The 22,867-nt window shown below is 38.6% G+C and overlaps 1 protein-coding gene across 7 annotated transcripts in view; it reads left to right on the top strand.

Moving 5' to 3' along the window:
* The window catches only part of ash1 (histone-lysine N-methyltransferase ash1), a 1,128,611-nt gene that overhangs the window by 421,825 nt on the left and 683,919 nt on the right, over positions 1–22,867 (top strand). For all 7 annotated transcript variants that reach the window (XM_090378882.1, XM_090378880.1, XM_090378881.1 and 4 more), the window contains one exon: positions 19,601–19,709. In XM_090378882.1, coding sequence (XP_090235008.1) covers positions 19,601–19,709 — 109 coding nt within the window. The remainder of the gene's footprint in view (positions 1–19,600; positions 19,710–22,867) is intronic.

The raw sequence follows: 22,867 nt of genomic DNA, 5'->3' as shown, positions 1-22,867 counted from the left end.
TATGGACTTGATGTGTATGGGCTGTTCTTAGAGCTACAGGATGAAGGACCTATTTGATATTAGGTAGTTGTGCCTAATAAAGTCACTAAAGTACTACATGCAGTGGTACTTTACTCAGTCATCCTGTAAAGGCTAAAAATAGGTGAAATATGTATAGTACAGTATAAAAAAAAAATAATACTTTCCATGAACTAGAAAGTAAAAATATAGGGGTGACAAAAGAGCACAAATACAGTCATTTTATTTACTCGGCTAAACTGGGTCTGTAAAACCTTACTTGTTAGTAAGGCCCTGGAAGAATAATAAATAAATAAATAAATTATCTGTTTATACTCCCGGAAGACCAAACGGCCAGAGGAGTTCACAAGATAGACAGAATACAAGAAACAGCACCGTATTCAGCAGTCACGGATAATAATAATAATAATAAGATTCATGTATATAGGTGTGGGGCGAGTAGAGGAAATTGATGCTGAACATTTTTTCTCAATGTAAAATAAAATAAAAGTGATATTAACAAGAAAAATCTGCATTTTAATTGATCAGAATAATAAACCGTTATAATTCTGAATCTACTTTATGCAATACCAAAACTAAACAGATAAACATCGAAATATACTTATTACGTATCATTACTGGCTTTTCAGTGATGTATTTACTGTTGTCAAAATACATATGGAAATGTGCTCATGTACAAGGCAGTTGTTGTTTGAGTCAAAATCTAGAAATTAGAAATAGTATTTTAAATTAAAGTATAGATAGCGGCAACTGCACTGAATCAAAGGTAAAGAGCATAACAGGATGGTTTGAGTCTCATAAATGCTTTATCCATGCTAAGTTATTATGTTTAAAAGAATGGTAGCAATACTGGAATGCTGGCCGACGGGGCTAGCCGGGTGGGTAAAGTGCCTGCCTAGCAACCCAAAGGTTGCGGGTTCGAATCCAGCCTTGGGCTTGGATCAGAGTACTACAAAAACCTTGGGAGGTGCATTATGGCCACAGAAGCCGATGCGCCAACAACTACCAAAAAAAAAAAAAAAAAACTGGAATGCTGCTTTAGAGTATTCAAGAGGTATTATATAAATAATGCATAATGTAGACATTAAAATTACTGTCTGAGCATGAAATGTAAAATTAACATGTGATATGCCTTTAGGTTACAAGTTCAAAGTGATTGTGGCATTCGTAACACGAGATCTTCTTTTACATAAATTGTTCCATAATTGTCTAAAATGGTGATGGAACTGATATTCAGGTGAAGCTTAAGTCAAATGGACCATATTTCTCGGATGCTGAGGCTTAGTGAAGAGCACTAAAATACGGTCCACAGGGATGGTGGGACTGTTAGTAACCCTGGGTATAACTCCAAATGAAAGTCCTGAAATATTAGACCTAGTATACTATAGGTGACCACCCAGGTGTAAACCAATGTAAGTAGTGTTGAGAGGTGATGTCCACTCCACACAGGAATTCTGCTCCTCTGTGTTACCAAGAAATACTATGTGGTAGATTCACATCAACCAGTACAATAGCAGTTTGCTTATTGAAGTCTAGCTCCAACAGTTCCCTAATTCTTTCCATCAAGTATTATGGTTGATATCGTTTGAGGTTCAGTGGGCACCATGACGAGATCCATCTACCTTACATTTCACGGGTACAGCTCTAGAACGGTGTTCGCATGCCAGATGCTAGATAGTCCACCAGACTGAACATATAGGTAACTCTCTAGGAGGTGTCGGAAATAGCCAGTGTATAATCTCGCTCTACTCTATAAGTTGGTGACTGGAGGAAGTTCAAGTAGTGTGTATCAATGAGTATTGTCAAGGAGCTCGGTATATTCTTGCTATGTATATGCCATATGCAAATATTTCAATTACTTCATATGTACAACATGTTCTCCCCACCTTTTCTTACTATTACATCATGAATAGTCAAATTAATAGAAGGAACTTATCTGCAAAAAAAAAAAAAAAAAAAAAAAAAAAAGATCTAAACCTCCCAAAAACTACTTTATTCATTACAAAATTATACGTTGTCTCAGTTCCAATCTCACTGACCTCCATTTCTACTTACAGTATTCCAAGCTCCACTTACTTTTATTGACTGAATCCCAGTTATCGGAACATTCAAACACTGCTCATATCAGTTGTCCTAATTCTTTTCTGTATGATTCCCTTTTCTTCTTCTCTGGCATAAAAATCTCTCTACTCCATCCTATCTAATTCATCTGTTGCCTTTATTGATCTGCCAATTCCACTAGTCACTTGAAACACTTTCACTTTCTTTCTTTGAAATTCAACTTTCTCTGGTCCAACTTTCTCAGATTTTCCTTGTCAATTTTAATGTTCACAACTCTAATAGGCTTCACTTCTCCAGTCACATAGACCCAGCTGGTTGGGATGGTGAGGCTTTTTCAATTAATAATGACCTTGCATAGGGTGTTCATTTACCTAACAGAATACCAGAAAAACCTAACTACTTGGCCAACACTAATCTTTTTGTTACAAACCTTTCCAAGTACATCGTTGAGATGATTGGTTATCTCGGCACCTCAGATCACAACATGGCAATGTTCTCTTCTCCAGTAGAACTTTTCTTTCATGGTCATTCTCAGCCACACACTGTTTGGCACTACAAGAACACGAAATGTGATGATTTGTGAGGTTTGTGTTCTTTTCCTTGGTTGTATTGCTGTTTTAATTCTTCTGATATCAATGTTTTCTTTTTATTTTTATGAAAACCCCAAACACGAGAGGTGTTAGAACCTATAGTACTTAGTACTGTGCTTGGGTTGGTGGTTGAGAAGATGAGAGAAGATATTTGTTGACATTAGACTTGAACTTCTGTAGACTAATTTTCAGGAAACACATGCCAAATGGGCTAGCCGGGTGGGTAAAGTGCCTGCTTGCCTGGAAACTCAAAGGTTGCTGGTTCGAATCCCGCCTCGGATCATAGTAGTACAAAAACCTTGGGAGATGCATTATGGCCACAGAAGCCGATGTTCCAACCACTAACAAAAAAAAAAAAAAAAAGGAAACACACGAAGGAAGGTTGTTCCAGAAAACGGTAGTCGAATGAATAAACAAGGAAGATGAAAAGTTGGTTCTGTGAGTTTGAAGTTGGACAGTAAATGGATGTTGGCTGGCGGCAGCATGGGTTTAGACTGTTTTTAAAGAGCGAGCGGGAATTATAGAAGCCAATTCAGAAGAACAGTGCCCGTGGATCTGTAGAAAAGACATGCAGCAGAAACAGTATGTCTATGAGACAGCGAGTGGAGAGACTGTTAGAGAGGAGTCATTAATTAACATAACTGCCCTCTTCTGAATGGAATCCAGAAGTCTGAGAGAGAGGTTTTGGGGGCACCATCCCAGATGTGGGAATAATATTCCATGTTAGGGTGGATTTGCGATTTGTACAGAGTGAAGAGCTGTTTGGAAGAAAGTATTGCCGAGAGCGAAAGAGAAAAACCAAGTTTTTTAGATGCAGAGGAAGCAATATTTGTAATGTGCCTGTGCCAAGAGATATTAGAAGTCAGGGTAATCCCCAAAAGACATATATCACCTTACCTAGAAATCGGAGTATCACCAAAGATAAGCATAGGAGCAGAAGAATCCTTTTTGCGAAATATAAGACAAGATGGAGGTTTAGAAGGATTGAAATCAACTAAGTTGTCTTTGCCCCACTGGAGAATTACCTGGAGATCGGCATTTAAGGAATTGGTAGCGGATATTCGAGAAGTTGAAGCTGATTGAGCAGGGCAAGGTTTCTGGAAATGGAAAGTGGAATGCAATGTGCTATCATCGGCAAAACTATGGATAGGATTTCTTGTCAGTGGAAGATGGTCATTAATATACAAGAGGAAAATAGAGGGGAAAAGAACTGAACCTTGGGGGACACCAGCATTATGGAGAAGTTAGAAGATAGAGTCATCTCCATCACCATCAGTGAGTGATCAGAGAGAAAACTGGATAACCAATTATAAAAAACAGTTGGCAAACCAGAAGATGGAAACTTATTTAGAAGACCGTTACGCCAAACACGATCGAAAGCCTTTGAGATGTCAAGAGCAACTGCTTGTGTTTCACTGAACGTTTCTTCCATTGAACTTGTCCGTAGATGGGTAACATAAGCAGAATATCACCAGTGGATCAACCCTGATGGAATCCATACTGGTGATCATTGATCAGACGAAAGGTTTCTAAGTAGTTTAAGAATTGGCAGTTAATTGATTTTTCCATTACTTTAGAAAGAGTAGAAGTAATTGCAATGGGACGATAATTGGATGGGAGGGATTTGTCACCATTTTTAGGAACTGGCTGGATATGAGCAAATTTCCAAGCAGAAGGAAAAACACCTTTAGAATAAGAAAGTGAAAAAAGGCGGCAAAGAATAGGAGTAAGTTCAGGAGCACAGGTTTTGAGAACAAGTGGAGAAATACCATCAGGACATGTAGCTTTCTTAGCATCAAGATTTGTAAAAATCCTTCTGACATCCTTTTGACGGACGACCACAGGAGGCAATGAATGGAGCGAATTGGGTATGGTGGGAGGTGTTTTACAAGATCATTAATACATGAGTTGGAAGAAAAATGGGATGCTAGCAGGTCAGCTTTATTCTTGGCTGAAAACAGAACTATCAGGTTTTGACAGAGGTGGGCAAAAGATGCAGCCAATTGCTTTGGCAAGAGACCAGAATGCTCGTCTACCATTAGGGCAAGAAGCAAGTTTTCTACTCTTAGCCTGCTCAAAATGTAGTTAGGATTGATTAATAACTGCTTTACAGTTGTTGCGATCTTTGGTATAGGCAGAAAATGAAACTGAAGAGTTGGAAACAAGCCAATTACGATATGCAACATTTTTCTTTTTGAATAGCCTTAGCACATTCATTGAAAAACTAAGGTTTAGATAAAGGACGAGATTTTAAAGTGTAGTGTAGGATAAAGAATTCCATTCCTACAAGAATAATTTCACTGGCATGATCTGAGCAAATGTTGACATCAGAAGTTTTGAAACATTAGTCCAACCAAGGAAAAGAAAAGAAAAGAAATCTCGCAGGTCATCCCATTTTGCATTCTTTTAATGCCAAACAACACGAGGTTGGGAATAGCCATGAGATAAAGGCTCCATTGGAGAAGAGACAACCACCAAGTTGTGATCTATGGTGCCTAAAGGACCATTCACTTTGTACCGTGTATTTAGAAGAGTTGTTTGGGAGAAAAAGATCAAGTGTGTTGGCTGTATGGTTAGGATTGTCTGGTATTCTTGTAGGTAAATGAACAATCCGTGCAAGGTCATTAGTAATACACACTACTTGGACTCCTTCCAGTCACTCTCTGAACAGGAGTAAGTTCAGGAGCACAGGAGTTCAGGATTCTTGCTACCTCTACTCTCTGGCAGAGTAGAGGTAGCAAGATTATATACTAGCTGGTCCGGTGTACCAACTAGCGGCTGGCCTGCGAATACTGTTTTAGAGCTGTACCCTCAAAATGTAAGGAAGATTGGATCTCGCCACGATACCCATCATAACCTCAAAAGTCATACTGCATGATGGAAGAGATGGGAAAGGATTGACTGGAACTTAGCTCTGGAGACTAAACATGGGTTCCACCACTTGAAGCCTCCAATAAGCAAAGTAGTGGTATTGCACCGGTTGATGAGAGTCATCTACCACCAGGTATTGCCTGGTAATACTCGGTGGTAGGGGCGCATTCCTCGTGTATGGGGATTATACCCAGGATTACTAACAGTTGCAAGAAGAGGATTTGGCTGTCACAGTCCATCTGGACTTCTCCGAAATTGGGTCCGCTTGACTTGAGTGTCACCCGAATATCAGTTCCATCAGCGTTTTAGAGTTCCAGGTAGCAAGTACAGCTTGTGTGGCCTATCTGAGAGAATGTCTGTGACAACCTCAAGGACCAATGGTCCTTGATGTATCGTGTCTTGTGGTATTGCTTTATTCCACACTCCACCTTAAAATCTCATCCTTTTCTACACCTTGGTTTTCCAATAAACCTAACCTAAGTCTGTTCCAAATAAGAATGTTGCAAATTTCTAGGTTCATTTTTTGATTCCAAAGCTCACAACAACAGTAAAGCATATAATAAAGTCCAAACTAGATTTCAAACAGGCTAAGAGGGGAAAACTTTTCTTCTTGTCCTTTCTTTGCTTTTCAATAGTAGTTGAACATTCTTGTTTCTTGCTGAAGTTGTTGACTACAACTTTTGCTCATCTGTACTACCACCTCTGTCAAAACTGGATGATTCTCTTGCAACCTCAGCTAAAAATAAAGCTGACCTGATAGCATCCTACATTTCTTCTAACTCCTATATTGATGTCTTGGTAAACCACCTCCTACCATTCCCAGTACACTGCACTCAATGCCTGTCAAAAGAAATTCAGAAGAATTTTGAACAATCGTGATGCCAAAAAAGCTCTAGGTTCTTGATGGTATTTTTCCACTTGTTTAAAAACTTGTGCTCCTGAGCTTACTTCCATTCTGCATTGCTGTTTTATACTTTCTTATTCTTACTGATGTTTCAAGTAAGGGAAAATTCAATTAACCAGCAACCCCTACTATCTCAAAACCTTCCATCTGATCAGTGATCACCAATATGAATTCTGTCAGTATCGATCCACTATTGATATGTTGGCTTATGTTACTTCATCTGTGGAGAAATTCAATAGAAAATTTGTGTGAAAATGAAAGAGTTGCCCTTGACATTTCAAAGGTTTTTGATTCTGTTTGGCATGAAGTTCTTATAAATAGGCTTCTATTTTAAGGATTGCTGACTATTTTTTTTAATCAGCTGTCCAGGTTTTTTTTCTGACTGCTCACTGAAGGCGATGGTAGACTGCTCTCTCTCTCTCTCTCTCTCTCTCTCTCTCTCTCTCTCTCTCTCTCTCTCTCTCCCCCCCCCACTAATTCTGGTGTTCTCCAAATCATTTCTTTCTCCCACTCTTCATTTTATATGTTGATGACCCTCTTTCATTGACGGAAAAACCTATCTGTAGATTTCCTTCTGGATTGTGGCACATTGAATTCCATCTTAAAATTTGAGAAAACTTGCTATGCACAAATAAGAGACTTGTAGATTTCTAGACTAGATCACATATCTCTATTAGGAAATTTTTTGACTTCTAATCTCTCTTGGCATAAGCACATCACAAATATTGCTTTCTCTGCATCTAAAAGCCTGTGTTTTGCCCATTGCTCTTGCTGTTACTTTTCTTCTAAACTGCTACTCACTGTACAAATCTGAAATCTGCCATTCAATTGAATATTGTTCCTGCATCCCACCCTTTAACCTTCTGTAGACTTCTTGATGCCATTCAAAATAGGGCAATTATTGTAATTAATGACTCATCTCTTACAGCATCTCTCAACTTCTCTTATAGATGTTCTGTTTATGCTGCGTTCTTTTTCTCTAGATACTTCTATTGTCAGTGTTCTTCTGACTGAATTTGCTTCTATGATTTCCTCTCTGTCTTCCAAGTAGTCTGAACACATGGCACAACCAATCTTCATCCATTCAATATCCACCTTAAAACTCACAGAACCAATTTTTCTTCTACTTCATTTATCCCTTCAGCTTCTATTTTCTGGACAAACCTCTCTACACACATTTCCTTAAAAATTGCAATCTACAAAAATTTAACTCTAATGTCAACAAGTAACTTCTTTCACCTTCTTAACCTTTTATTCTTGCATGGTGCTGAGTACTAAAGCTTCTAATACCTTTCATGCTTGTGGTTTTCATTAAAAAAAAAAAAAGTGTGAAAAAAATACAGTTGAGAATACAAATAATGGAACTTGATTGCCATGACTGACTTAATTTCTTAAAACTGTGCATATGAATGCCTTGGTCTTTTATGTCAGTGTGATTATCCCAAACCAAGAACCAGATTAAGTTGTTTATCATAACTGCATTCCACATTTCTTGGTATGGCTTCTCCATTGGCTGTATGCAGTGGAATCTCTCTCTTTTTTCTTTTTTTTTATTTGTTAGTTGTTGGCGCATCGGCTTCTGTGGCCATAATGCACCTCCCAAAGTTTTTGCATTTTACTCTGATCCAAGCCCGAGGCGGAATACGAACCCGCGACATGTGGGTTGCCAGGCAGGCACTTTACCCACCTGGCTAGCCCGGTCGGCTGGAATCTCTTGTGGTGCTGTTCACAACTTTTTTTTCTTCAACTATTTTTTTATGATTTTTACTTCTGTGTTACCAAGAAAGACACTGTGAGTGAACTGAATGCCATGCATTTCTTTAAGCAAAATTCATTTCTTGTGAAGCTAACATCTGCTTAACTTGTACACCAATAATTATGTTGACTTCCACCTTTCCATCAGCCAGTTTAGAATCACAGTTTTTATAGGCTTAAAGATGTCACTTCTTGATATAGTGTCCTAGCTTGATATGGATTGATGGAAGTATGACCTTGTTTCTTTGAACCAAGGGAATGTTTACTGCATTATATGTACAGAGCTGCAGCTCAATTTAAGAAAACTGTTCTCTTGTCTTGTAGTACTAATATATTGTCCTGCTAAGTCAGGTGTAGAGAATGCAAGGTACTTTAGTAAAACCACCTTACATCCACACAAGGAACCCCAGAATATCGAAGGTCCTCCACACCGATCCCATTTGTACTGGACTTCCTTGCCCTTTGATACACGGTTCACATTTCCACAGTTTTTAATAGGAACATACTGCACAATAGGTATCGATGCGTTATATTTCCATTGTGAAGTAACACAGCTTTTTAAACTTTTTCTTGAATTGTCTATGAAAGGACCACTCTTCTGGATTGTGGCAGTAAAACAGGGATTCTGCAAGATCAGAAAAACATGATATGCCATGTTCTGTATATTGTAGTCTCTCAGTTGGGATCCAGTAGTTTCACCTCTTTTAAACAAGAAGGGGCAGGAATTTTGATTGAATTTGGTTAGACCCAAGTCCATGACTAAGTCATCGAACTTGCTGATTAGGAAATGTGGCCCTCTACTTGAACAGGTGTGTTAGGTGTAAACCAGATTATCCTGTTCTAGAGCCTTCTCTGTAAGGTGGATTGAAAATTCGCAAGTCTTCGTTATATGGCACTAGAGCATTATACCGTTGTCTGTTGGTCTGGTTCCAGCAGACCTGAGAAATAGACCACCTTCTGTTTCTCAGGTCTTCATTGTGTGGAGATGCTCCAGCTGTTTGATGCACAGTTTGTAAACTCTATTAAATCCACCACACAAGAGTTGCAGTCATCATGAGAGCTGAAAGTATAGCAAAAGGCTTACACTGCATTTCTTGATTACATTCCAAAGTGCAAATCGAGCCTATTTTGGAATTTTTTTTTTTTGTTTTTAATGCTTATAGGCATTCCAAAATGGGCATCATTCGCACTACAAAAACTTGGTTCTGCCAGAGATGTTTTGTTTCACTTATATTGTGGAAATTTGCAATTCTTAAGTGATGAAGGTTATGGTTTCTCTAGACATGTTCAGTTCCAAAATTCTGCTTTTCAGAGTAGCAAGTGATATATCAGAAATTGTATAATAACAATTCAACATAAATGGAATGAATCGGAAGTACAGTAAAGTTGAACTTTTAATAAAACCTTCATTGAGCATGTTTCCCACATATATTTTTATTAGCATTTCATTTATATAATGTTTTCATCCTTCTACTCCTAATACACATTAAATTTTATGACGTTAAAATATATTATTTATTTTAAAGTGTGTCAGTAGAAGCAATGCAAGAATCACTTTTACCTCTTCTTGTGGCTGCTATTACCCTGTTATTCTGTATATCCTCCCTGATTTAGCATTTTTTTAATCCACCTAACAGTGCCTTGATGGTTATCAGTAATAGTCTAGCACCCTTTCTATTTAAGTATATCCTATAAAAGTGTATTTAATTATATCTATTTAAGTGTATCCTTGTAAAACGTTTCTCCTGTTAACAAGCACAGAACATTCCACAAAACACTGGAAACCCGCAGAAAACCCAAGAAGAAAAAATCAGGAAGTACACGAACCTCAGACAGGAGATCAAAGAGATGTGGCATATGCAACAAGAAACGACCATCCCGATCATCACGTCAATCACCGGTATGGTGCCAAAGACCCTACACAACAGCCTAGCAGCAATAGGTCTTCCAGCAAACACCTACAAGGAACTACAGAAAGTTGAAATCCGTAACACCTGTAGGATAGTCAGAGCAACAGTAACACCAGATATAACATCAACCACACCGTGTTGTTGGTAAGCCTGTCTGCATCGGTAAGCAGTTGGTAAGCCTGTCTCGCAGCCTGTCTGGCAGCCTGTCTGCATTGCTCAGAAAACTTCATATCTGACTGCACAATTACTCCCAGGTCTTTTTCATTTTCTACCAACCTAATTGTAGTACCACACAGTTGGTACGTTCCTCTGGAATTACTTCTACCCATATACAGTAGTTTGCATTTGTAAAGGTTAAACTTCAGCTGCCACTTCTCAGCCCATCTGCCAAAATTTTCTAGATCCTGTTACAGTAGCACACTGCCATTACTGTCATTAACAACCCTGCCAACTTTTGTATCATCTGCAAACTTGAATACTAAGCCTGATATATCTCCATCAATATCATTGATAAATATACTATACAGCAGTGGACCCAACACCGAACCCTGTGGGACTCCACTAATAACATTAGTCCACAAAGAGCAGCGCCCATTGATTACCACCCTCTGTGTTCACCGACTCAACCACCCATTGTAGCAACCTACCCTTAATATCATTCTGTTCCAATTTGTACAGCAGCCTTCCATGAGCAACAGTGTCAAATGCCCTCCTGAAATCCAAATATTTGATATCAAAATTATTTTTTGCATCCAGTTCCTCTGTAACCACATCATAATATCTAATCAAATTTGTCAGACAAGACTTTCCCTTAACAAACCCATGCTGTGTCTGACTTATTGCTGCAGCCTTGTCCAGATGATCCTGCAATGCATCTTTAACCAGTGACTCCATTATTTTACCCGGAACAGGAGTTAAACTAACTGGTCTGTAGTTACTCTTGCTATCTTTCAATTCCCCTTTGTAAATTGGGAATACATATGCACATCTCCAGTCCGTAGGGACCTCCTGAGTCCAAGGATGCTATCATAATTATGACTAAGTGTTTGCTTACTTCCTTTGCCGCCTCCATTAATATAACTGGATAGATCCCATCCACCCCAGGTGCCTTTCTTATGTTTAACTTCAACAATTTCTTGTCCACTTTGCTCTCAGTTATTACAAAATCATTAAGCACCTTGCTACAATTTGATAACCTTGTGGCATTTTCAAACCTTAATAACTCCTCATGTGTGAATGTAGATGCAAAATACTCATTCAGTTTTTTTGCTATCTGAGCAGGATCATCAACAGTCGAACCATCGATATCAAGTGGACCAATCAGATTCATTCCCTTCCTTTTAGAGTTTATATAAGTAAAGAAATCGTTGCTGTTTTTCTTAGCATCCTTGGCCAAAGATTTCTCGTAATCTGCCTTCACCTGCCTAACCTCCTTTGTGACTTGATTACAGACTAGCTTATATCTGCCATAGGCTTCTGCATCGCCGGATAATTTATATGCATTCCATGCATTTTTCTTCTCTTCCACAAGTCTCATTAGTTTATTTGACAACCATTTAGGCCTAAACCTTGAACAATATTTCTTAACAGGTATGAAATTTTTAGTAGCTTCCACAATTAATTCCTTGAATGCTTCCCACTTAGAATTTGCTGTTGGTAACAACATCAGTAGATCCCACTGTAAAGAATTTTAAAACTGTCTGAGACCACTGTAGTCACCTTTATGGAAGCAAAAACCCTTTCCTTTTCCCCAGATGGTAATTATATCTTTAAATAAATCCCACATCAGTACACTGTGATCATTGCCACCTAGTGATTCCTTTATCTGTAAATTCTAAATATACGAATGATCACTGCTAATAACAGCATCAACAGTATTGTCCTCTCTGGTTGCCTCTCGAACATGCTGCTGCAGAAAACAACCATCCAATAAATTCACAAAATTCTTACTAGTGTGCAAGTGACCGAACCATAAGTTCCAATCAATATCTGGGAAGTTAAAATCCCTCATTATAAAACATTCTGATTTACTGTTGTTATTTTGATTTTAGGAGCATTCGCAACTAAGGCCACATTGCTCCGGGGATATGTGGTGGTCATTCGCTGACCTTTCCGTATCCTCCGTATTTAGCATTAGCAGAGGCATTTCATGCAAGAAAGCAAGCTTATGCAGCATCAGCCAAAAAAAAAAAATAAATAAATAAAAAATAACCACTTCCACTTCACCCCTCTGTTCATTCGAAATACCTGTCCAGCTGAGCCTTAAACTTATTTAGGCTATCAACTTCCACGACAAGGGATGGAAGTCTATCCAACCAACCAACCACCCGCTGGCTAAAGGCAAATTTCCTCACGTCTATCCTACATCTGTCTTTCCTCAATTTGAATTTATGCCCTCTCAGGTGATTATTCTGAGCAAGAGGAAGAATCCCATCAGCATTGAGCATGCTCAAACCATTCAAGGCTTTATACACCTCTATCAGATCACCTCGCTGTGTCTAGTCCCCAGACACTGTAATTTGCAAAACTTAAGCCTTTCTTCGTAAGAGCACCCCTTTGTTCCATTCACTAATCTTGTTGCCCTTCTCTGTACTTGTTCCAGCATCTCTACATCCTTCTTGAAATGGGGCCTCCAGACCTGTATACAGTACTCTAGGTGTGGCCTGACCATTGCCTTATACAAGGGAATAATCACCTCCTTATCCCTGCTAGAAAAATTCCTATATATCATTGACAATACACCATGAGCTACTCTTGCAGCCCGTCTGCACTGCTCAGAGAACTTCATATCTGCCTTCACAACCACCCCCAGGTCCCTTTCATTCTCTACCACTGTCAGTTTAGTACCACATAGTTGATACGTTGCTCCGGGGTTGCTGTTTCCCATATGTAGTACTTTACATTTGTCAATGTTAAACTTCATTTGCCACCTCTCAGCCCATCTGCTCAACCTTTCCAGATCCTGTTGCAGTAGCATAGTGTCAGTAGTGTCCTTGACAACCCTGCCAACCTTCGTATCGTCTGCAAACTTGGACATTAAGCTTGATATACCATCATCAGTATCATTTATAAATACAGAAAACAATAATGGACCCAATACTGAACCCTGAGGGACTCCACTAATATCATTAGTCCACGATGAGCAGTGTCCATTGATTACCACTCTCTGTCTTCTCCCCCTCAACCACCCCTTTATCCATAGCAGCAATTTACTTCCAGTGCCACTGCTCCAATTTGTGCAGCAGTCTTCCATGTGCAACAGTATCAAAAGCCTTTCTAAGATCCAAGTATATAATATCAAAGTTATTCCCTGCATCCAGTTCTTTTGTGAATGCATCATAGTATCCAATCAAATTGGTCACGCAAGACTTCCCCTTAACAAAATCATGCTGCGTTTGAGCTATAACTGAAGTCTTGTCTAGATGATCCTGCAGTGCTTCTTTAACCAGTGCCTCCATTAATTTTTCTGGAACAGAAGTTAAACTAACAGGTCTATAATTACTTGTGTCGCCCTTTGATCCTCCTTTGTGAATTGGGGTCACATTTGCACATCTCCAGTCCATGGGTACTTCCCCTGAGTCCAAGGAAGCTCTTATAATTATGGCTAAGGGTTTGCTCACTTCCCCTGCCACCTCCTTCAATATAATTGGATAGATCCCATCATATTAGCATTAGTTGAGGCATTTGATGCAAGAAAGCATGCTTATAGAGCATCACCCAAAAAAAACCCTTCCCATTTCACTCATTCTGTCCCTCCAAATGTTTGTCTAGCTCAGCGTTAAATTTATTTAAGCTATCAATTTCCACAACAACAGATGGAAGACTGTTCCAGCAATCAACTACCCATTGGCTAAAGGAAAACTTCTGCACATCTGATCTACAACTGTCTGGGCGCCTCTGTAGCCAGGTGGGCAGGAGCAGCAGTGCGTAGCACACGCTTCTTGATTAGACCGGGGTTCGAGCCCGTCACCACCAAATACGGAGGATGCGGAAAGGTCAGGGAATGACCACCGCATATCCCGGAGCAATATGGCCTTAGTTGCTAATGCTCCGAAAAAAAAAAAAAAAAAAAAAAAATCTACAACTGTCTTTCCTCAGTTTGAATCTATGCCCCCTGAGGTTCTTAATCTGACCATGCAGAAGTATCCCATAACATTGGTCCTGCTCAATCCATTCAAGGCCTTGTACATCACAATCATATCACCTCACAAGTTCCTAGTTTCCAGATCCTGCAACGTACAGAATTTAAGGGTCTCCCATTGAGAGAACCCCTTTGTTCCTTTCACCAATCTTGTTGCCTTTCTCTGTATTCATTCTAGCAACTCTGCATCCTTTCTAAAATTTGGCCTCCAGACCTGTATGCAGTACTCAAGAACTTCATATCTGACTGCCAAATTACCCCAGGTCTTTTTCATTCTCCACCTCCCTGATTGTAGTACCACACAGTTGGTACATTTCTTGGGTTACTGCTACCCATATATGCAGTACTTTGCATTTATCAATATTAAACTTCAGTTGCCACTTCTGAGCCCATTTACCTAACTTTTCTAGATCCTGTTGCCGTAGCATAAACTTTTCTAGATCTAACTTTTCTAGATCCTGTTGCCGTTTACTATCATTAACAACCCTGCCAACCTTTGTTTCATCTGCAAACTTGGAAATCTAGCCTGATATACCTTCATTGATATCGTTAATAAATACACAAAACAATGGGCCCAGCACCAAACCCTGGGGGACTCCACTAATAAATTAGTTCATGTAGAGCAGTGACCATTTATTACCACTCTCTGCCATCTCCCATTCAACCTTCCCTTTATCCATTGCAGCAACTTGCCCTTAATGCCATACTGCTCCAAATTGTACAGCAGTCTTCCGCGTGCAACAGTATCAGAAACTTTCCTGAAATCCAAGTATATGATTTCAAAATAATTTTTTTGCTTCCAGTTCCTTTGTGACAATATTGTAGTATCCATTCAAATTGGTCAGACAAGACTTCCCCTTAAGAAACCCATGCTGTGTCTGAACTAATACTGCAGTCTTGTCTAGGTGATATTTCATCACTTCTGTAACCAGTGACTCCATTATTTTCCCCAGAGCAGAAGTTAAACTAACATGTCTATAATTATTTGTGTCACCCTTTGAACCCTCTTTGTGAATTGAGGATACATTTGCACATCTCCAGTCCATGGGGACCTCCCCTGAATCTAAGGATGCTCTCATAATTATGTCTAAGGGTTTGCTTACTTCTCTTTCTGCCTCCTTCAGTATAACTCCAATAGATTCCATCTACTGCAGGTCTGTTTTTTTATGTTTAACTTCAAGAATAATTTCAAAAATGTCTCGATACCATTCTACACGAATTACAGTTGAACAGCTTGGAGTAGTGTGGTATTTGGGACAGATTACTACTGTGAATAAAGAGATGGTTGAGTGGAAGAAGTGAGAGAGAGTTGTTATCAGTTGCTACTGCTTTTCTTGGACCAATGTTAATACTGGATTTGCCAAGTATTCTGTGCTGGGCCCATTGTTGTTTTCTCTATTTTTCAGCAATATTGAAGTAGGCATCTCAGGCTTGGTTTCAAATTTTGCATAATACAGTGAATGGGTGGGTGGTTAATGACTGCAGTATGATGTCGGAAATTTAGGTGAATGGGCTAACAAGCGGTAATTGAATTTTCACATCGACAAATTCATGTACTGCATATGGTTAGCAATGATTCTAGACTAACCTAACATCTGAGCGGTACCCAACTCAGGTTTGTATAGAACAGCAATGACCTGGAACAATTATGCAGACACAAATTTCTCTGAGCAGTGTGGTGCTAGGACTATGTCTTGAATTTTGTCTATGATGTAGAGGAATTTGGCTAGCCTAGGTAATTTGATAATTTTTTCTGCTATATAAGATAATAGCTAGGCCAAATCTTGTATAATGCATTTAGGTATTTATGCTTCATTTTAGGATGGATGCAGATCTATTTGAACGGATGCAGAGAAGAGAAACCAGGCTAGTGGTCAAATTCCTGCTTCTGGAGACCAGGTACAAAGGATACATGATTAAGCTTATATGTGAGAGAATATTCATTCTGATGAGAAAAAATAACCAGAGGGCAGATCTTGTGAAGTTTTTGAAATAGTTAGCATAGTCATTAAAGTCTAACCAGCAGTGCCACTGTAATCAGCACACATTTGTCCTCATTTCTGAAGGGGTGGAAAATTTGCAACAGTATCTTTGTTGTTGCAGTCATAATTACTTGATGTCTGAAGTAAGACAAACAAAAATAACAATAAAAAAGGCACCCGAGGTGGATGGGATCTATCTAGTTATATTAAAGGAGGCAGCAAAGGAAGTAAGCAAACCCTTAGCCATAATTATGAAAGCTTACTTGGACTCAGGGGAAGTACCCATGGACTGGAGATGTGCAAATGTGATCCCAATTCACAAAGGAGGATCAAAGGGCGACACAAGTAATTATAGACCTGTTAGTTTATAACTCAGACACAGCATGGTTTTGTTAAGGGAAAGTCTTGCCTGACCAATTTGATTGGATACTATAATGCAATCACAAAAGAACTGGATGCAGGGAATAACTTTGATATCATATATTTGGATCTTAGAAAGGCTTTTGTTACTGTTGCACATGGAAGACTGCTATACAAATTGGAGCAGTGTTGACTTTGGAGGCAAATTGCTGCTATGGATAAAGGGATGGCTGAGTGGGAGAAGACAGAGAGTGGTAATCAATGGACACTGCTCATCGTGGACTAATGTTATTAGTGGAGTCCCTCAGGGTTCAGTGTTGGGTCCATTGTTGTTTTCTGTGTTTATAAATGATATTGATGATGGTATATCAAGCTTAATGTCCAAGTTTGCAGACGATACGAAGGTTGGCAGGGTTGTTAAGGACACTAATGACAGTACATACACTGCAGCACCAGGATCTAGAAAAGTTGAGGAGATGGGCTGAGAGGTGGCAAATGAAGTTTAACATTGACAAATGTAAAGTACTACCTATGGGAAGCAGTAACCCCACAGTAACGTATCAACTCTGTGGTACTACACTGACAGTGGTAGAGAACGTAAAGGACCTGGGAGTAATTGTGCAGGCAGATATGAAGCTTTCTGAGCAGTGCAGACGGTCTACTAGAGTAGCTCATGGTGCCTTGTCACTGATATACAGGAATTTTTCTAGCAGGGATTAGGAGGTGATTATCCCCTTGCCTAAGGCAATGGTCAGGCCAAACTTTGAGTACTGTATACCGGTCTGAAGGCCTCATTTTAAGAAGGATGTAGAGCTGTTGGAACGAGTACAGAGAAGGGCAACAAATTAGTGAATGGAACAAAGGGTTGCTCTTACAAAGAAAGGCTTAAGTTTTGCGAATTGCAGTATGTGGAGACTAGGCGCCTGCGAGGTGGTCTGATTGAGGTGTATATTGCTTTGAATGGTGTGAGCATGCTCAATGCTGATGGGATTCTGCCTGTTGATCAGAATAATCACCTGAGAGGGCATAAATTCAAATTGAGGAGAGACAGATGTAGGATAGATGTGCGGAAATTTGCCTTTAGCCAGCGGGTAGTTGGTTGGTGGAACAGACTTCCATCCCTTGTTGTGGAAGTTGATAGCCTAAATAAATTTAAGGCTCAGCTGGACAGGTATATCAAACGAACGGAGGGGCGAAGTGGAAGTTTTTTTTTTTTTTTTTTTGGCTGATGCTGCATAAGCTTGCTTTTTTGCATCATATGCCTCTACTAATTGCTAATGCTAAAATTCTTGGAAAGCAAATGTTTATAAATGTACTATATTGATAAGCATCCTAGGAGAGTATTTTAATCTCAAATGCTTTTGTTAATGAAATTTAATTTCAATTCTAAAGCTTAGATTGGAAAAGGGAAGGGGGAGAGAGAGAGAGAGAGAGAGAGAGAGAGAGAGAGAGAGAGAGAGAGAGAGAGAGAGAGAGAGAGAGAGTCCTGATCACCGTTACCATTTCTAACATTTTTGAAAGTCAAAAGATTCAAAAACTGATGGAGAGCAATGATATTGAAGAAGAGTGCTAAGCATTATCAATGTGCAGAACAACTAGACTTGTTTTAATAATGGGCATTTGGTTGAAGTCTATCAGTAAAATGTGAATGTGAATGGAATTTTCTTACTAGGGAGTGAAACAAGTACCAAAAGGCACAGATATAAAATATTAGGAAGTAACATAGGCTCAATCTTATGAGATTTTCTTTGGGCAGTGTATCGTGGAAAGTTGGAATGATTTATCTGCATAGGTAGACAGATGGTTTGGCAAAATTCAAGGAAAAATTGAATAGTAATTTTTTGATTATGGTAATAGCATGATATAGGAGATTTTTCTTTATTTTATTTGATTATTATTATTTATTTTTATGTATCAGATGCAGAATTTGTTTGCTTCCTTGAACATTTTGGTAACAAATTGGTACTTTGAAATTGCACATTTATTTCTTTGCCATTAATATTATGTATTCAGTAGTAAGAAAACATCATCTTAATGTGCACAGCTGAACATGCTTTCTCTTACCCATGAGCTGCACTAATTTCAAACAGATGGTCTTTTAAAAGTGTTAATCTGTTATTTGTTTAAAATATAGGACACAATTATGACAACCTGTTTTGTAGCTTATTTGTCTTGCTTCTGATAAAATTGTGTCCCCAATTGATATTGTTCATTCTGAAGAATAGTGAAGTGCTATGCTGCTTATGAAGTTGCACTTTGAAGTTATGAAATAGCTGCTGCTATTTTGGCCTTTAGAATATAGGCAAAATCAATTATTTACTTGGGAGCCACATACAGGCAGAATAAGATAATTACTGTTCCTTTTAATCATTAATGCATTTCTATTTCTAATAAATTAGAAATATACTGCAATTTACATTGTTAATATTCAAAGCAATATCTCTCACTCTTAATCCAGCAGCCTTTTTATCAGGAATTTAATAAATAAAAGGTAACCTGAATGAAAATAAACAATTTAAAAATTATTAGAAAAATGATATAACAGTTGAATTTTTTTGTGCCATCAAAACTTTGATCCACATTTTTATGTCCACTTCATGTGTTGTTAAATTAAAAACAATTGCATCTTTGCTGTTGTACAAACTGAAGAGAATTTGAAATGAGAAAGTGGTTGTGCCAAGGCTATTTCAGGACTTAGTCTGATCTTTAGGGCACCCACCTAAGAAAATTATATGTATTAGTCAGCTGTTATTACATTTAAGTCTTTAGGCAATTAAAAAATAGATTATTTTAATAACAATTATCAGTTCCCTTGCTAAAAGTGAGATTTTAACTTGATATAGAATTCTATTTTTGTTAAGTTTTATTGAAGATTGAACTTAACATTAAAATATTGACATGTGAAACCTTTAAATAAATGTACACCATGCATTCTTTGTTTTTACATATTAATTACCTTTGCTTCTTTTTTTAAAATTTCATTTCAGTTTACTATTATTTGTTTTTAGGTCAGTAAATGGGATGTACCGAATAGGCCTCTTTTCATTAAGAGATATTCCTCCAAATGAAGAATTATGCTACGATTATAATTTTCATAATTTCAATATGGAAACACAGGTAAAGTCTCAACAGTTTAGTAGCATGAAATTCTCTCTCTCTCTCTCTCTAACAAACACACACACAAACAATTATTATTATTTTAGACCGCTTATTTTGAGGAAGGCACAGGCTTTAGCTGCATCAGCACCACCAAAAAAAAAAAAAAAGTAAATAAATAAATAAATTAAATGAAATTAAAATAAACACTGTAAAATAGTAATAAAAAAGCAGAAATATATGATATAAAGTAAGAATAAAAATATATATATATAAAAAAAAAAAAACCTACGTCTATATCTCCCGTCTCATGGTATCTAGCTAACCTTTGATATGCCCAAGGTGTCAACCTCATCCATCCAACGAAGGTGATTTATTCCAGTTATTAAGAACTCACTGGCTGTTAGAAAACTTTCTGCAGTTCAGTCAACTTCTTTCCCATAATTTGGTCCATACTTCTAGAATCATTTATAGCTATGAAAATTTCACTTCCACTTATTTAAGTACTGTGAACCAGGCATATTCAAGAAGAACTCGATAAGGTCACCCTCTAATGTGCCTTGTTGCTATCTCTGTAGGCCGGCATTAGCATTAGTAGAGGCGTATGATGCAAGAAAGCAAGCTTATGCACCATCATTTGCCAAAACCCCAATTCCATTTCACCCCTCCGTTTGTTCATAGCCTAAATTTATTTAGGCTATTAACTTCCACAACAAGGGATGGAAGTCTGTTCCACCAACCAACTATCTGCTGGGTAAAGGCAAATTTCCGCACATCTATCTTACATCTGTCTTTCCTCACTCTGAATTTTTGCCCTCTCAGGTGATTATTCTGAGCAAGAGGAAGAGTTCCATCGGCATTGAGCATGCTCAAACCATTCAAGGCTTTATACACCTCTATCAGATCACCTCACTGGTGCCTAGTCTCCAGACATTGTAATTTGCAAAACTTAAGCCTTTCTTCGTAAGAGCACCCCTTTGTTCCATTCACTAATCTTGTTGCCCTTCTCTGTACTCGTTCCAGCAGCTCTACATCCTTCTTGAAATGAGGCCTCCAGACCTGTATACAGTACTCAAGGTGTGGCCTGACCATTACCTTATACAAGGGAATAATCACATCCTTATCCTTGCTAGAAAAATTCCTGTATATCATTAACAAGATATCATGAGCTATCCTTGCAGCCCATCTGCACTGCTCAGAGAACTTCATATCTGCCTGCACAATTACCCCCAGGTCCTTTTAATTCTCTACCACTGTCAGTGTAGTACCACAGAGTTAATACGTTACTCTGGGGTTACTGTTTCCCATATGTAGTACTTTACATTTGTCAATGTTAAACTTCATTTGCCACCTCTCAGCCCATCTGCTCAACATTTCAGATCCTGTTGCAGCAGCATAGCGTCAGTAGGTTCCTTAACAACCCTGACAACCTTTGTATCGTCTGCAAACTTGGACATTAAGCTTGATATACCATCATCAGTATCATTTATAAATACAGAAAACAATAATGGACCCAACACTGAACCCTGAGGGACTCCACTAATAACATTAGTCCACGATGAGCAGTGTCCATTGATTACCACTCACTGTCTTCTCCCCCTCAACCATCCCTTTATAGATAGCAGCAATTTGCCTCCAATGCCACATTGCTCCAATTTGTGCAACAATCTTCCATGTGCAACAGTATCAAAAGCCTTTTTAAGATCCAAATATATAATATCAAAGTTATTCCCTGCATCCAGTTCTTTTGTGACTGCATCATAGTATCCAATAAAATTGGTCAGGCAAGACTTTCCCTTAACAAAACCATTCTGTGTCCGAGCTATAACTGAAGTCTTGTCTAGGTGATCCTGAGTGCTTCTTTAATCAGTGCCCATTCCATTAATTTTCATGGAGCAGAAGTTAAACTGAAGGTGCATAATTACTTGTGTTGCCCTTTGATCCTCCTGAATTGGGGTCACATTTGCACTTCTCCAGTACCTCCCTCGAGTCCAAACCAGCTCTCATAATTATGGTGACGACTTTGCTTACTTCCTTTGCTGCCTCCTTTAATATAACTGGATAGATCCCATTCACCCTGGGTGCCTTTTTTATGTTTATCTTCAACAATTTCTCCTCCACTTTCCTCTCAGTTATTACTGAATCATCTAGCTCAATGCCAGAGCTTAATTCACTTCCGGCATTCCCCATTAGACCGGGGTTCGAGCCCGTGACCGCCAAATACGGAGGATGTGGAAAGGTCAGGGAATGACCACCGCATATCCCCGAAGCAATATGGCCTTAGTTGCTAATGCTCCAAATGACAAACAACGAACGCCTCCGGCATTCCCCTCCCTGAATAACTTCTCATTTGTAAATGTAGATGCAAAATACTCATTTAGTTTGTTAGCTACCTGAGCAGGATCATCAACAGTTAAACCATCAATATCCAATGGACCAATCTGATTCATCCCTTTCCTTCTAGAGTTTACATAGGTAAAGAATTCTTTGCTGTTTTTCCTTGCATACTTTGCCAAAGATTTCTGATAATCTGCTTTTGCCTGGCTAATCTCCTTTGTGGCTTGGTTACAGACCAGCTTGTATCTATCATAGGCTTCTGTGTCACATGTTAATTTATATGTATCCTATGCATTTTTCTTCTCTGCCATATGTCTTATTAGTTCATCTGACATCCATTTAGGCCTAAGCCTATAACAATATTTCTTAGTTGCTATGTAAAGCCTAGTAGCTTCCAAGATAAGTTCTTTGAATGCTTCCCATTTTGAATTTGCTGTTGGGTAACATCATCAATTGGTCCCACTGTATAGAATTTAACTACTGTCTCAGACCATCGTAGTCGCCTTTACGAAAGCAAAAACCCTTTCCTTTACCCCTGATGGTAGTTACCTCTTTGAGTAAATCCCACTTCAGCACACTGTGATCACTGCCACCTAGTGGTTCCTTTATCTGCAGATTATTAATGTATGAAGAATCACTACTGATAATCAGATCAAGAGTATTGCTCCCTCTAGTTGCCTCCTGAACATGCTGATGTAGAAAACAATCATCCAATAAATCCACAAAAGCCTTGCTAGTGTGTGAGTGACCAACCCACAAATTCCAGTCAATATCTGGGAAATTAAAATCCCCCATTATAAGACTCTCTGATTTACGGGCCCACTCTTTTTCCATGTACAGTT

Source organism: Mastigoproctus giganteus, chromosome 8, assembly GCF_048544385.1.
Source record: "Mastigoproctus giganteus isolate SK-2022 chromosome 8, ASM4854438v1, whole genome shotgun sequence".
Classification (NCBI taxonomy): domain Eukaryota; kingdom Metazoa; phylum Arthropoda; class Arachnida; order Uropygi; family Thelyphonidae; genus Mastigoproctus; species Mastigoproctus giganteus.
The sequence above is the reverse complement of the archived record's forward strand: the minus strand, read 5'-3'. Positions and strand labels throughout refer to the sequence as shown.